This window comes from Esox lucius, chromosome 1, assembly GCF_011004845.1.
Source record: "Esox lucius isolate fEsoLuc1 chromosome 1, fEsoLuc1.pri, whole genome shotgun sequence".
Taxonomy (NCBI): Eukaryota; Metazoa; Chordata; class Actinopteri; order Esociformes; family Esocidae; genus Esox; species Esox lucius.
In genome coordinates this window covers 36,887,317-36,901,343 of record NC_047569.1, presented here as the reverse complement: position 1 = coordinate 36,901,343, position 14,027 = coordinate 36,887,317, and the positions used below count along the sequence as shown (strand labels likewise).

At 41.3% G+C, this 14,027-nt stretch overlaps 2 protein-coding genes across 5 annotated transcripts in view; one reads left to right on the top strand and one right to left on the bottom strand.

Annotated features, from left to right (window-relative positions):
• The window catches only part of LOC105012683 (protein yippee-like 2), a 23,794-nt gene extending 17,288 nt beyond the window's left edge, over positions 1 to 6,506 (bottom strand). Inside the window, exon 1 of the mRNA XM_029122048.2 lies at positions 6,427 to 6,506. Within this exon, the coding sequence (XP_028977881.2) occupies positions 6,427 to 6,464 (38 nt within the window). The 5' untranslated portion in view covers positions 6,465 to 6,506. The remainder of the gene's footprint in view (positions 1 to 6,426) is intronic.
• LOC105012666 (gastrula zinc finger protein XlCGF57.1-like) lies at positions 5,910 to 14,027 on the top strand. Of its 4 annotated transcripts, XM_010873676.5 has the most exons (7): positions 6,161 to 6,416; positions 6,774 to 6,921; positions 7,082 to 7,155; positions 7,495 to 7,561; positions 11,486 to 11,750; positions 11,867 to 11,949; positions 12,222 to 14,027. In XM_010873676.5, the coding sequence occupies exons 3-7, from the start codon at positions 7,115 to 7,117 to the stop codon at positions 13,635 to 13,637; spliced, it is 1,872 nt and encodes a 623-aa protein (XP_010871978.2). In that variant the 5' UTR covers positions 6,161 to 6,416; positions 6,774 to 6,921; positions 7,082 to 7,114; the 3' UTR covers positions 13,638 to 14,027. The 4 variants fall into 4 exon arrangements, with proteins under 4 accessions (XP_019901695.2, XP_010871978.2, XP_019901692.2 ...); XM_020046136.2 differs by lacking the exons at positions 6,161 to 6,416; positions 11,486 to 11,750; positions 11,867 to 11,949; positions 12,222 to 14,027 and adding exons at positions 5,910 to 5,927; positions 7,688 to 9,673; XM_020046133.2 differs by lacking the exons at positions 11,486 to 11,750; positions 11,867 to 11,949; positions 12,222 to 14,027 and adding an exon at positions 7,688 to 9,673.

Genomic DNA, 14,027 nt, shown 5'->3' with positions numbered 1-14,027 from the left:
ACTGCAGTAAAGGCCTGGCAAATAATCACAAAGGAAAAAAACAAGCGTCTGGTGATGTCCATGTGTTCCAGACTTCAAGCAGTCATTGCCTGCAAAGGATTCTCTACAAAGTATAAAAAAATTAGATTTCATTTATGATTGTGTTAATTTGTCCAATTACATTTGAGCCCCTGAAATAAGGGGGCTGTGTATGAAAATGTTTGCTTTTCCTAAACCTTTCATTCGATATTTTTGTTCAACCCCTTAAATTAAAGCTGAAAGTCTGCACTTCAATTGCATCTCGGTTATTTCATTTCAAATCCATTGTGGTGGCGTACAGAGACAAAATTATGAAAATTGTGTCAGTGTCCAAATATTTCCAGACCTAACTGTATGTTCGGCAAACAGAGATCAGTGTCCAGAGTAACAAAGAGGTCCCTGAAAGTTTATTTGGAGATGACTGCCAAGATCTGACAGCAAATCTCTTTGTTTCTTGGAACATGAAGTTAGCATTTCAGCTTTTTCTGAGTTTAAAAGTAAAAAACATACTGTCATCCACTTCCTTATGTCTGGCTTCCAGGGTAGGCAACTATGGGTCTTCACCATGTTTTATTGAAATGTGTGTCATCTGAATAGCAGTGAAAACATACATTGTTTTCAGAGAAAAAGACAGCATATATAGGGTAAACAAAATTGGTCACAAAACAGGCCCTTGAGGTAAACAAACGTGTACCTTTCATTTGTAAGAGGAGATACCATCTACATTTAAACTAATTGAAACTGAAATTGAAACAGATACCTCTTGTTGGAACATGTCTGGGTAGACTAATATGAGTTCTCAATCACTCCAAAAGAGAGTGATCAGTGGTGTCAAAGGTATCACTAAGGTCAAGAAGCACATGCACAGGCGCATATCAGCTTTTAAAAAGCCAAACCTTGATCCAGATACATAAAAAAAAGCTGTTTCCAAGAAACCAACTGCCTTCCTGAAGAGAAAACACAAATTACCTCACTGTGAAATACTAATATTATTCTACAAAGACAACCGATATGGGACCTGACAATGCTGTCTGAGCCTCCAAAATACAGTGAACGTTTTTTCCTTCACAATGATCATCTTTTCCTATCTCCGGCTCGCCCCTGAAGGCTGTTGTCCAACGCTGTCTGGTACTGGTCAGGTCTGAGTGCCACACGAAGCTACAGGCCACATCACTCAACAGCCAAAGGCCTTCCTGGTATCACAACAACAACCTTGCTTATGTAACCAGAGAGGCTCTACTGCTTGCAGTGGCTTGTTCCAACAGACAGAAAGACGATAAGAGAGATAGCCGCCAGCGTACCGGGCGAGAGAAGAGCGAGTGTGACAGACGGGGTAGCATGTGTCCTAGTGTTTGGGGCCCTGTCTGTCCTTCAGAGCACACTGCCCCACAGCTCCACTGAGAGGCTTTATGTAGTTTCTCATTCAATGTTTTGGGGCGCAACAGACAGCACAACGATGCATTAGCTACAGCAAAACATCAAATCACAGATCCACTTACTTGGAATATAAAGTCCATCAATGGGGTGTTCTCTTAATTAAACTATCATCCTTTGAGGGGTGTGTATACATTAACATAAACCTACTGAGCATCTGAACATACTTAAAGTCTCTAACCAGATCAAATGTGAAACACACCAAGACATTTATGTGTTAGAAAGGTTATACAGCATAGTGCAGCAGATGGGAGTTGGTGGTCGGTTAATGGAAATGCATTATACATACAAACAATGAGATAACTCATTGCGGAGCACACAGGTAGATACAGAGTTCAGTGAAGTATGGTTTGCAACGGTTTATACTCGAATGTACATGTTGGTCAGTCAGCAGACTCATTAGATCAGCTACTCATTGCACTGAACTAAGGCATATAAAAAACAGACTTAAAAAGTGTTATGATATAACGCTTTTGTTTAATTAAGACTGTATAACTTCTCGATGTAAAAAAAAACATATTTTCATCTTTTGTTTACCACTTAAAAAGCATGTGATGTCCGGGAAATACCTAAAAAATAATACAATCCTGTATACAGCACATAGTCTATACTGTGAAAGTAAAATAACACATAGTCTATATTGTGAAAGTAAAATAACACAGTCTATACTGTGAAAGTAAAATAACACAGTCTATACTGTGAAAGTAAAATAAAACATATGCATGTCCAAGCCATATAAGTCAGTGACAATAGACAATCACCAATGATTTTCCAAACTGGATTTAGCAGTCTTATTAAGATCACTATGAATATAACAGCTAGTGTTGGTGTAGTAGTAATAAGCTGTGGGCAGATTAGTTCACCAAATTACACAATATTTTACTTCTAAGACTCAAGTGGATTAAAGTGGTATTAATGACAGCATTGTGTGTGTGTGCCTACACTGTACATATTACTTGACATGAACAAACTATAAATCAGCCAGGCTATGTTAATTTTTGCTTCGGTTATGTAGTCAGAGTTTCATTAGTACTACATAGGCCCATACTATTTGAGAATATGCCCATTCTCACATGGAGCAACCTCATCCCGGGCTATAGAGCACATGGAGCAACCTCATCCCGGGCTATAGAGCACATGGAGCAACCTCATCCCGGGCTATAGAGCACATGGAACAACCCCATCCCGGGCTATAGAGCACATGGAGCAACCTCATCCCGGGCTATAGAGCACATGGAACAACCTCATTCCGGGCTATAGAGCACATGGAGCAACCTCATTCCGGGCTATAGAGCACATGGAGCAACCTCATTCCGGGCTATAGAGCACATGGAGCAACCTCATCCCGGGCTATAGAGCACATGGAGCAACCTCATCCCGGGCTATAGAGCACATGGAGCAACCTCATCCCGGGCTATAGAGCACAGTGACTACAGAGTTCTATGATGGTGAACTCACTGAGCAAAGCATTGGTCATCTTTGTTTCTTATTTGTCCACACAACCGTGAGGAATGTTGAGAAACAAAGGCAACTTTAGGGAAGAAACCTTATGTAAAGACAAGGTGCTGTATAGGGTATGATTGGCAGATTCTGCAAATGAAGCCAATGCCTGTTTACAGTATGGGGAGTCTCTCCTGGTCTTTCTATTTTCTAGTTACGTTTGATGCATTGGGACACCAGACGTCTGAGCCTTGTTTGTTGTGTCTGAGAACAGAATTACATAGACGGTGGTAATTGTTCAGTGTGTGTGTCTGTGCATGCACAAAGGTGTGTGTGTGTCTGTGTGTGTGTGTGTCGTGTGTACGAGCATTCATTCATGTAAAATCGGCTTTGTATGTGAGTGTTATTGCTGGCTGCGAGTCAAGGGTGGCAAGTGTTTCTTGCTGGGGACGTTTATTTGCATGAATCAGGTCAGAGATTGTGGCTGCCTTGATCACTGTTTGTAGGGCAGACCTTCCGCCCCCACACATGGTGGGGTTTCCTCAGCATAGCAATGTAGGGAAGTTGACACACATACGAACACCAACAAACACACACACACACACACACACACACCTCCCTGTGAACCGCCCTGTTGTTTGCACACATTTACATTACATTATCTGTGAAAACCTTTATATTTACAGTATGACTGTAATCAAGTACTTACTCATTGCTCAAGATTTAGCGTCACACATGCATTTGTGGGTGTAATCAATGTTTGCTTTAAGTGACACTTGTCTAATAGCGGAGGGTTAGGTCAGACTGCCAATAAATAGCATAAAAATCTTCTACAAGGTGAATTGGCTATGGATTTAACATCCAACACAGAAGCAATAATAAACAACATGACGCACACCGCGTCATGTACCTACTGGGCACCGCAACTTCCAACCCAAACATGTCCTAAAATGCTCCTTGGCAACATGACGCAGAGCGCAGTATACACTGATTTCACATAAACTTGTCTGGTCTTGAAAATACCAGATAAGAACACATGTCGATATGACACTGACATTGTCATCTCACCAGATGATATTCACGCGCTCGACGCTCATAGCGTAGGCATGCGGCTGGCTGCTAGTGGCGCAGGATGAGACCACGCGTAACGTTAGTAACGGTAACGTTAGCTCCACTGCAGACCTCCATGTCCTCAATATAAACAAACAGCTTGCAATATTCAGCACTGCACTGGACAATTCAATTATGATGGCCTTTTCAGCCATATATGGAAAAAACATAACATTATAGAATTAGAGTTGAACTCATCGATTATTATAACAGCTAAATATTACCCATAAATCATAAAACCGCTATGCTTTACATAGATTTACCTTTGAATAGAAGAAATATGTTGATCACGTAAAAAGTCGCACCTCCTTTTTTCCCGCTCATATAGCAATGCAAAAGCTAAATCCTACTGCATTCCTTCCAAGGCAAATTTCCGCTCCCGCCCTGGCAAGTCCTGCAGACGCAATGTTTTTAAGCGCGAGGTGCTCCTACGGAGTTTGATGTAGGCCTGGTGATTTGATTTGCAATGCGCGAATGAATCTTTTTAGTGAAATGAGTGTAGTGAATCACTTATTTAAATGGTTCTTTTAACTGAATCACTTGCGTAATTGTCACGCATAATGTATGCTGCCGGTCGGAATTGAAACATCCGAAATGTTGAACAAGCAGAGCCTTGGATTTAGATAAATTGGCCATGTTTCAGAACAGCTGCTCTTTTAATCTAGGAATGATGATGTGAGAATAGGATAGCGCCTACGACAATTCCTAGTGAAATGACGCACTGTAAACAAGCCAAACCGATCAGGGAAATTAACAGACAGTAGGCCTATATGACTATAAACAGTCGTGAGACGTCGCGAGGAGTTGAATATTATATTTTCAAATAATCTGTGGACATATGTTTGCTAAAAGCAATTCAGCTAGATTCATTAAGACCTTAGGACATCACCAAGGCTGGTTCACATTTAAACACAACTACTCAGCATATATTTTGTATTTCTAAGTTAATTCCATTGTGATGGAGGCTACTTTGTAACTGTTTTATACTCTTCTGCTATTAACGTAAATCATTTGGTCCCGTCACGAAAATGATATCAACCGATTGGACACGTAAAAGATCTGAATTTAAAATAGCGCACCGTTATAATTCAGTTCACTTCAATGATTCGGAATTCTCGTCACCTGTTTTTGAAGCGGTTTGAAGTGGGCTAATTGCAGAAAACCACACAACACGGTACTTCGTGAAGTGACAGCCATGTCTGCAAACCAATAGTGATAAGAGCATAGCAACACTGCGCTTATTGGTCATTCATTAACCAATACTTTTGCTGCTTTATTCAGCGGTCAGAAAGATATTGACTTGTTTTGAAGACTTTGTAATAACACGATGTGAATAAACAGAATAGGCACATAACACAGACACCCGGTTGGTCCAAGTGGGAGCAGATGTCATTTAAAAAAAATCCGTTAAGGCTACTGTAATTTCCCTTTGGCTTATCAAAGTCAAATATACAATTCGTACTTTTTAGTTTATAATATAATGTACAAATAAAAACACAAAGCTTTTTTTTGTTTCCGGAAGTTTTCACTTCATGTAGTATAAATGATGCTGCCTCCTAGTGGAAGTTGCTGGGATGGAGGCTGAGTGCTTTTAAGCGACACTCAAGATAGATCAGAATGTCAAGGCCTAAATGTTTTGTGGGAAACCTGATCAGCACTATCTGATCAATGGTATATAGAAAATTGTATTAGGAAATTAGAGGCTTAGAAACCACTGCTCTGCTATAATACTCAGAAGAATCAGTCCTCTGAGTCCAGGTTAAATTGAAAGACAATTTAATTGAATTAGTAGTACTTTTGTCTTTCGTAAAGAGACTAACCCGGGGTCTGTGGCTTAAATTGTTTGCGAGCTATTGCGCTTTGAATATCTGAATGGCTGTCAAATATCGAATGTCAAACTAACTTTACCACTGTAGAATTAACAGGTGAATATAGTGAAACAACTATTGATAACTGTTTAAACTTTTTAAAAAATTATATTTTCAGTGACATCACATTTCAATTACGTGTGTGTGTTAGTCTCCTGACTTAAGCCCACAATTGTTTTGTTTGTTTTTGATTACCATATATCCGTATTAGTGTGATATTAAGGGACCCCAACTTTAAACTATCGTTTGTGTTGCACTTTTATTTTGAAACAAAAAATGGGTAAGGAAGTCAGCACTTCACGTACAAGAGACGTTGTAGAAGCAACAAGAATTCGATTTGTGTCCTGTAATGTCCTCAAAGGGGCAGTTAATCAACGCTTTCTTAAAATAAATAAGGCGACAAAAATTGATAGGTAGTACTAGGTTAGGAGCACGTGTCAATGGATAACGACGCATTTCAATCGCAAACAACGTCAAGAAACACGAAACATCACAAAAATATTTTCTCTTTTTGATCTCAATTCAAAATGGTAGTGGGGTTAAAAGGTACACTTACCTGTTAACTGTCAGATATTGTGTCAGATGACACATCATCCCAACTTGATGATCGGTCAGGAGGACTAAATCTTCAGCACAAACCAGGGTTTGAAATAGTTTTACTAGATGCAGCTAGTTATTGTAATCCCTCAAATGGGAATTTGGTAGATAGCATAGTTGTTCAGAAATTAGGCCAGTAACTGAAAAATCACTGTCAAGACGGTGAAAAACATGTTCTGCACTCGAGCAATGCAGTTAATCCTAAAAGAGGACAGCCTAAGATCAAACAGTGGTATATGGGGATGTGGTTACTGTGACACTGGGTTGCCACCTGCTTAGCCAATGTTTTTTTTTCGTTTTCATCAGGTACAGCTGGTCTCCATCATGCACTTGTTGATCAAGGAAACGGTTCGAAAATTATGCAGGTTATTTGCAGAGTGTACTGCAATGCTACAAAATGAAAACAAGACCCTGAAGAGTAAGCTGACATTGATGGTGACATCGTTGGACTTAGGTGAGATCTAAGAAGCGTTCATCCTGTGCAGACAGAAAACAATAATACATTCAACTGAAAATGGTGTAATGTTGACATTGATCTGGTTTCAAATGAAAGAGAAAAAGAGGATTTAAATAGTTAGGCTAAACTTTTATTTATGCCTCTCTCTCTCTTTTAGGCAGTTTTTTGTCCCCACCCAGTGTAATGATATATGGGGAGACCTCAGCATCATCAGTGGAAGAACACAGCGAGGTGGATAGATAACGTTTTTTAAATGCCCTGCTGTATTTGGTGCAGTTATAATGTTTATCTGTTTTTGTTTGTTTCTATTAATTTGTGTACATATGTACAGTATTTATGCTGTTTTGCATATTGTCTTGTCTTGCATTTAAGTCTCTTCATCTAGGTGGCCATTAAAAAGGACATGTGGTTCTCAACCGACTTAGCTGGTTTAAATTATGGTTATATATGTATACAAACAAATCTACCTAAGCCAAATAAGGGACTCATTCTAACAGAAGGATTTGTGTGTGTGTGTGTGTGTGTGTGTGTATATTTACATTTGTGTGTGTTTGTATGCTTTGTTGTCAGCCGGAGGATGGATCAAGCAGCTGTTCCATCAAGTGTGAGGAGATCTCTGGAAACAATGCTACATCAGGTAAACTCTTTCTTATCTAAGTGATTCTGCTCAGTAGACATCCCACACTGTATTTACATGCCTGTTTGCTATTTACCATACGTTCATATGGCTTTTTTTTTGTTGTTTTGAGCTATTTGTCCCTAGGTCCACCAGATGTTGACAATGCATGCAGAGAGAGTTTAGCTACTGACAGGTTCACTTCTGCAGGCAGTACTAAGGAAGTAAATACAGAGTCAAAATCAAGGGAGACCGAAGTTGACCTTGAACAAAAAACTGGTGCACTCAGTAATGGCACACAGGTCAAAACAAAGGCCAATGGAGCCAATGAACCAATGTCCTGCCTGGATGGAACAGAAAATACCGAGAGTGGCGGTCTCAGAACATGGAACGTCTTTCCAAAAAGGAAGAAATCTTTCATCTGTGACCAGTGTGGGAGACGTTTTCATCTGAGCAGCTTGCTAGAACAGCACAAGCGTATTCACACAGGAGAAAAGCCTTTCAGCTGTGGCCAGTGTGGAAAGAAGTTCATATACTCAGCATCTCTCAACAAGCATGTCACGTGCCACTCAGAAGGCAGGACTTTCAGCTGTGCAGTTTGTGGAAAGACATTCCGTGTAGAGAGAGCCTTAAAGACGCACATGTTTGTTCATTTAGAGGTAAAGCCATTCAACTGTCTGACTTGTGGACATGGTTTCACGACGAGAAACAATCTCATGGCACACCAGAAAATTCACACAAGCAAAAAAACATACAACTGCGCTACGTGTGGGAAGAGTTTCTCACAATCCAGTTACCTCACGACACATGAGAGAAGCCACTCATTAGACCAGCCGTTCCAATGTGCTCACTGTGAAAAGGGTTTCACAACTGAGCGGGCTTTGCAGTCTCACCAGGTGGTACACACTGGCCTGAAGGCATTTAAATGTGACGTATGCGAAAGAGGTTTCGGTCACAAGGTCAACCTCAAAAGGCACAGTTTGATTCACACAGGGACTAAACCGTTCAGGTGTGCTGTGTGCGGAAAGGAGTTCAACCAAACCAGCATCCTCAAAGGACACATGCAGGTGCATGATGGATTGAAGCCCTTCATGTGTGACATATGTGGGAGAACATTTGTCTACAATTATGCTCTAAGAAACCACCAGTTGACACACATTGATGGAGAAAAGAAAGGCAACCACAGAAAACCACATAGCTGTGAGATTTGCGGGAAGCGTCTCAGCTCCATTGGGTCACTTAAAGTACACCGTTTACTTCACACAGGTGAGAAGCCATTTGAGTGCTCTACGTGCGGGAAAACCTTTACCCAGAAGGCTGCTTTTGGCATACATCAAAAGGTTCACACAGGAGAGAAGCCTTACATTTGCAGTGAGTGTGGGAAGAACTTCAGTTTGCCAAACAGTCTTCGCTTGCATCAAAGGATTCACACTGGAGAGAAACCATACACATGTGAAACTTGTGGAATGAGTTTCCGCATCAGCGGCAATTTGAAAAGACACATCCGTGTTCATACAGGAGAGAGGCCCTTTAGCTGTGAGGTATGTGGCAAAAACTTCAGCCAAGCTAATAATGTTAAAGCTCACATGCAGGTCCACAAAGGAGGAAAAAACATACTCACATGACAGATGTTGAAAGAGGTTTTCATATGTTAGAATTGTCAAAGAACCCAAGTACATGAATAAATAACTCATTGTAGCACTGTGAGGATAGTTGGTGCGTTCATACAACTCAGAACTAGAGCCCCAACTTATCCAACCTAAATATCCTTTGATGTCCCAGTCTGAATTCCCAGTTGTCTTGAACCATATATCACATGAATCACATTTATATCTTGAGCTAGTTGGTAGAGCACAGCACTTGTAATTCAGGGGGAAGAAGGCAGGATAGAACTGCATGCACTCACTACTCTAAATCACTTTTGTTAAGAGTGGCTGCTAAATCACTTAGTGAATGGGAGTTATATTTAAAGTATGTTAATTGTTTTAGGGTTGATAATCCAGTAAAACTGATGTGTGCCTTTGTTAACAACAAAATTGTTTTTCTTTACAAACTAGTTATTTTGCACTTCTGAAAGCAGTCCTTCGAATCTATTGACATTGTACATTCGAAATTAAAGTGCCTTTGGTAAAAGACTGGGTGAGGACTGATTACTTTTTAGGTTAATTTGATTTTAAACATTTCTGAAATTTTTAAAGATTAAGTGCTTCTCGGTTGAAATGTCTCATGTTAGCTATCATCGTTTGTCCGTAACCACGGCTTTTATTTTGGAAGAGAATTTCGAACCGGAAGATCTTGTGTCGTAAGCCATTCGAGTTTGTTTCGCAGGGCCATCGGAACAACCACTTCAAATGCTAGCGAGCTAATTACGTTATACATAAGTTAACTAGCCATCTAGTTCAACTTGACCAATAACAACCACGATTTTTAAGTGCGTTGTCATTTTGACACACAAAAATGTCAATGTTGCAAGGACAGATTGGGTCCATTTTGGAGGTAATGATCAGCGCAACTGTTACAGAAATTGGCAAAGTTATCGAAGGTTCTACCTCGCAGAAATTACGGCCTGAAGTGCTAACAACAGAAGATAACGCAAATGAAACCCAAAACCAACAGGTAACCATATCTGCTGATTGTGTAAAGTGAGGCTTTTTGTAAACTATCTCGCTGTACTTGCTTACTTAGCAAACATTAGCTATGTTGTTAAATTGCACCGAGGTTGCAGCTTCCCCTGCATCTTGGCTAGACTAGCTACCAGCTGATGTAGGACTGTTCATAATATTTATCAATGGACCTAACATAATTAAGATAGCTAACAAACTTAGCCAACTAACTACCTACTATAGGTAGTAAAAAAACAACAACAGTACTACTTGTAATACTCTTGACATCTGGTTTGCTTTTTCGTGGATTGAGAGTTACACCCACGAGGGTGTTTCTCGTGCGGAGAGTAGGTTTAAACAACGTTTGTTGGCTACAGAGTACTAGGTTCCTATCCAATGAATACCATGATAATGGGACGCCATTTTGAACGTGAAACATGGGGTCTATTCATTCCGCCGAACGGTTTGTTCCTGATAGCTTTTCTATTCGGTCTCAAGTAAACGTTTTTTTTCTTTTCACAGTTAAATGCAAAAATAAAATATAATTAGAAGTGATTTAATGTAGTTTGTGAACACAATACTTTGTTTACAACTTGATTCTAGCTGTACTTTTAGGTAATCGGTTTCTTGTTGGCCATTAGCTAAACAACATTTCATAACGAGTTCAGATGTGAGATGCATCCAAATAGTATTAAAAGAAAACACCATCCCAATAAAATGCTCAGAGTTGCTGACAAAATTCATAAAGAAACAGTGGTGACCAAGTTGTCTTTGAACGCATTTGTAAATTATATGTTACAATTAATGTTCCACTTAACATTATTCTGAATAATTAAGAATGCCTTTTGATTTTTTTTTATGTATTTTTTTCTTAAAAACTAGAATGAAAGGATGCCAGGTGAAATTCCACTTCCCGCATGAATGCTGCATAGTTGCTGACTAGTTGAAAGGGGCCCCTGGAGGTTATAATTAGCCCCTACACCAGGGGTTTCCAAACTATTCCATGAAGGGCCATGTGTCTGCTGGGTTTTGCTTTCTCCTTATACTTGATTGACTGATTAGGTTACTAAATGTTTAGTTCCCCTGCCCTACACCATTGATAAAAAAAAAATATATATGTTTAGGACATTATGTCAAGGATGTGGATTAAATAATTTGCCTAGTTTGGCTGCACCCTAAAATCAATGAGGCAGTCTGACCTTGCCCTAAACTATACTGTTCCGGTTACAAAATGTTTAGCAACTGACCGGACATTTGGCAACTCAGTCTGGCCACATGGAAACCAAATTTCAGAGCATGTGTAGCTATGCCCTCTAACCTGCTGTTGCTTTTTTTCATTCAGTTGATCCAGTTAACCACTTTCATGGAGACACTGGCCAAGGAGGCTGTGGAAAAAATCTGCAAGGTATTTAATGAGTGCTCCTCTGTCCTGCGTCTGGAAGTATCTCAGAGTCAAACTGATAATGCAGACTTGAAGAAGAGATTAGACGCTGTTGAGACAGAACTGAGGACTGTCTTAGAAGGGAGTGGGGGACAAGAGAACACACCAGACAGTGGCTGCTGCAGTGAAGTCAAGATCATCCACCAGTTAAAAGGCACGCAGCCAGGTCAGTCTGCATTATTTCAGATAAGCCATCAGTCAGATTCTAGAGAGTAGCTTGGTGTACTGCTAATAAGTTTGAATTCTATTGCAAACGTTTATATTTTGACTAATCTTTTTCAGGTTTCTGTGCTGGTGAATCAGAAGTGAAAAGGTCCCCTATCCTTCACCTGTGGAAAGGGAGGGTTCCCTCGTGCGTTAACGAGGTAGGACTATCTCAGGAAAATGGAGGCTACCAAAATGTCTGTATACTGAAGTGTTTTCAATAATACTGACAAGTAATACTTGTCATCCATAATACTTGAAAGTATTACTGAACCACTTTTGGTATTTACCATTTGTATTTTATTATTTGAAGTAAAAACAAGAAGAAACATTTAATTTGTGTCAAAATTGTATGTTTTTGTGTGACATGTATGTTAAAAAAACTACCTGAGCAGCATTTTAAATCTCTTGCTCTCTGTTGTCTGCATTTCAGCACTTAAATGTAGAGGACAGGATCCAATCAGTAATTATCAAAGAAGAAGGATTAGAAGATTACCTCTACAACAGCACTTCAGACCCAAGTCACTTTATAGAGAGTCAGGCCCGGGAGCTAAGTGACCCAGAGAACTCCATTGAGAACCCCAAGGACAAAGGCAGCCCTGCATCAGCTGGGCCAAAGCGTCAGAGGAAGCCGAAGATCTCTGGCGCCCGTCGGGGAAGGCCCAAAAACGATAACCACCTCAGCTGCAAGCACTGCAGGAAAACCTTCAGCAAACTGATCCACCTGAAAGCCCACCAGGCCATCCATGCCGCGGCAGAGAAACCTTTCATTTGTCCGCAGTGCGGACGGGGTTTCTCTTTCAAACGCAGTCTGCAGGCGCACCAGCTGCTTCACACTGGGGAGCGGCCCTACACCTGCGACGAGTGTGGCAAAGGCTTTACCCTGAAGCAGCTGCTGAAGAACCACCAGAGGCTCCACGCCGGGGTCAGGCCGTTCCGCTGCGACGAGTGCGGCAAGAGCTTTAACCGGGCGCACGGCCTGAAGATGCATCAGATCGTCCACACGGGGGAAAGGGCGTACAGCTGCGAGATCTGCAAGAAGAGTTTCAGCATCCCGGGAAACCTGCACCGCCACCAGCGGATACACACCGGCGAGAAGCCCTTCCGCTGCGACACGTGCGGCAAGAGCTTCAACCAGGCGGACACCCTGAAGGGCCACCAGCGGATCCACACGGGCGAGAGGCCGTACAGCTGCGAGACCTGCGGGAAGTGTTTCATTCAGCGGAGTGCGCTGAAGATGCACCAGAGGACCCACGCCGGGGAGAGCGCCTTCGTCTGCGTGGTGTGCGGGACGGGCCAGGCCTGCGTCAACTCTCTCAGGACGCATCTTCAGACCCACACGGCGGAGATGCCCTGCACCTGCTCCGTGTGCGGGAACAGTCTCAGTTCGCTCACTCACCTCAAATCGCACCAGCAGCTCCATACTATGGAGAAGCCGCATAGCTGTGGCCTATGCAACAAGAGCTTCAAGTCGGTCAGTTACCTGAACATTCACATGAAAACTCACACGGGGGAGAGGCCGTTCACCTGTGACGTGTGCGGACGGATGTTCACTCAGCACAGCAGCCTGAAGACCCACATGGCAATCCACACTGGGGAGAAACCGTTTAGCTGTGAAACGTGCGGGAAATGTTTCAGCAACACTGGGAATCTGAACAGACACCAGCGGATACACACTGGGGAGAAGCCTTTCAGCTGTGACCTGTGTGGGAGGAGCTTCAACCAGGGCAACAGCCTCAAAGCCCACCAACAAATCCACACAGGGGAGAAACTATACATGTGTGACAAATGCGGGAAAAGTTTTTCCTATCTGAGGAATCTAAAAGATCACAAGTGTTACTATATCTAAAACCAACAGGCATGGCCTCGTATTGCAATGGACCACAGTTTGTTTGAACAACACTCTCTGCATTAAAAAGACATTAGGTTAGTGATTTGCATACTAACATTATATAAATGTACTGATTGGTTGCCAAGAAAGCCTTTTTCAGAGTGTTTAATAAAAAAAAATAAAGACTTGTTTTAGAAATCTTTACCAGGATTAAAAATGTATTACCAGTTGCCTTTGTTGGGAAGAACTCAGTGGATTGGTTGGTGGTGTCAGTGTAGAGTCACTGTTCTATAGAGCAGAGCCTAATTTATTTGAGAAGAACCCTTGTAATTTTTCTTGTCTTGTGTACCTTTTTATTACTGTTCTCTCATTTGTGAGCCAATGGTAAATAAAACCTGTGAAATATAA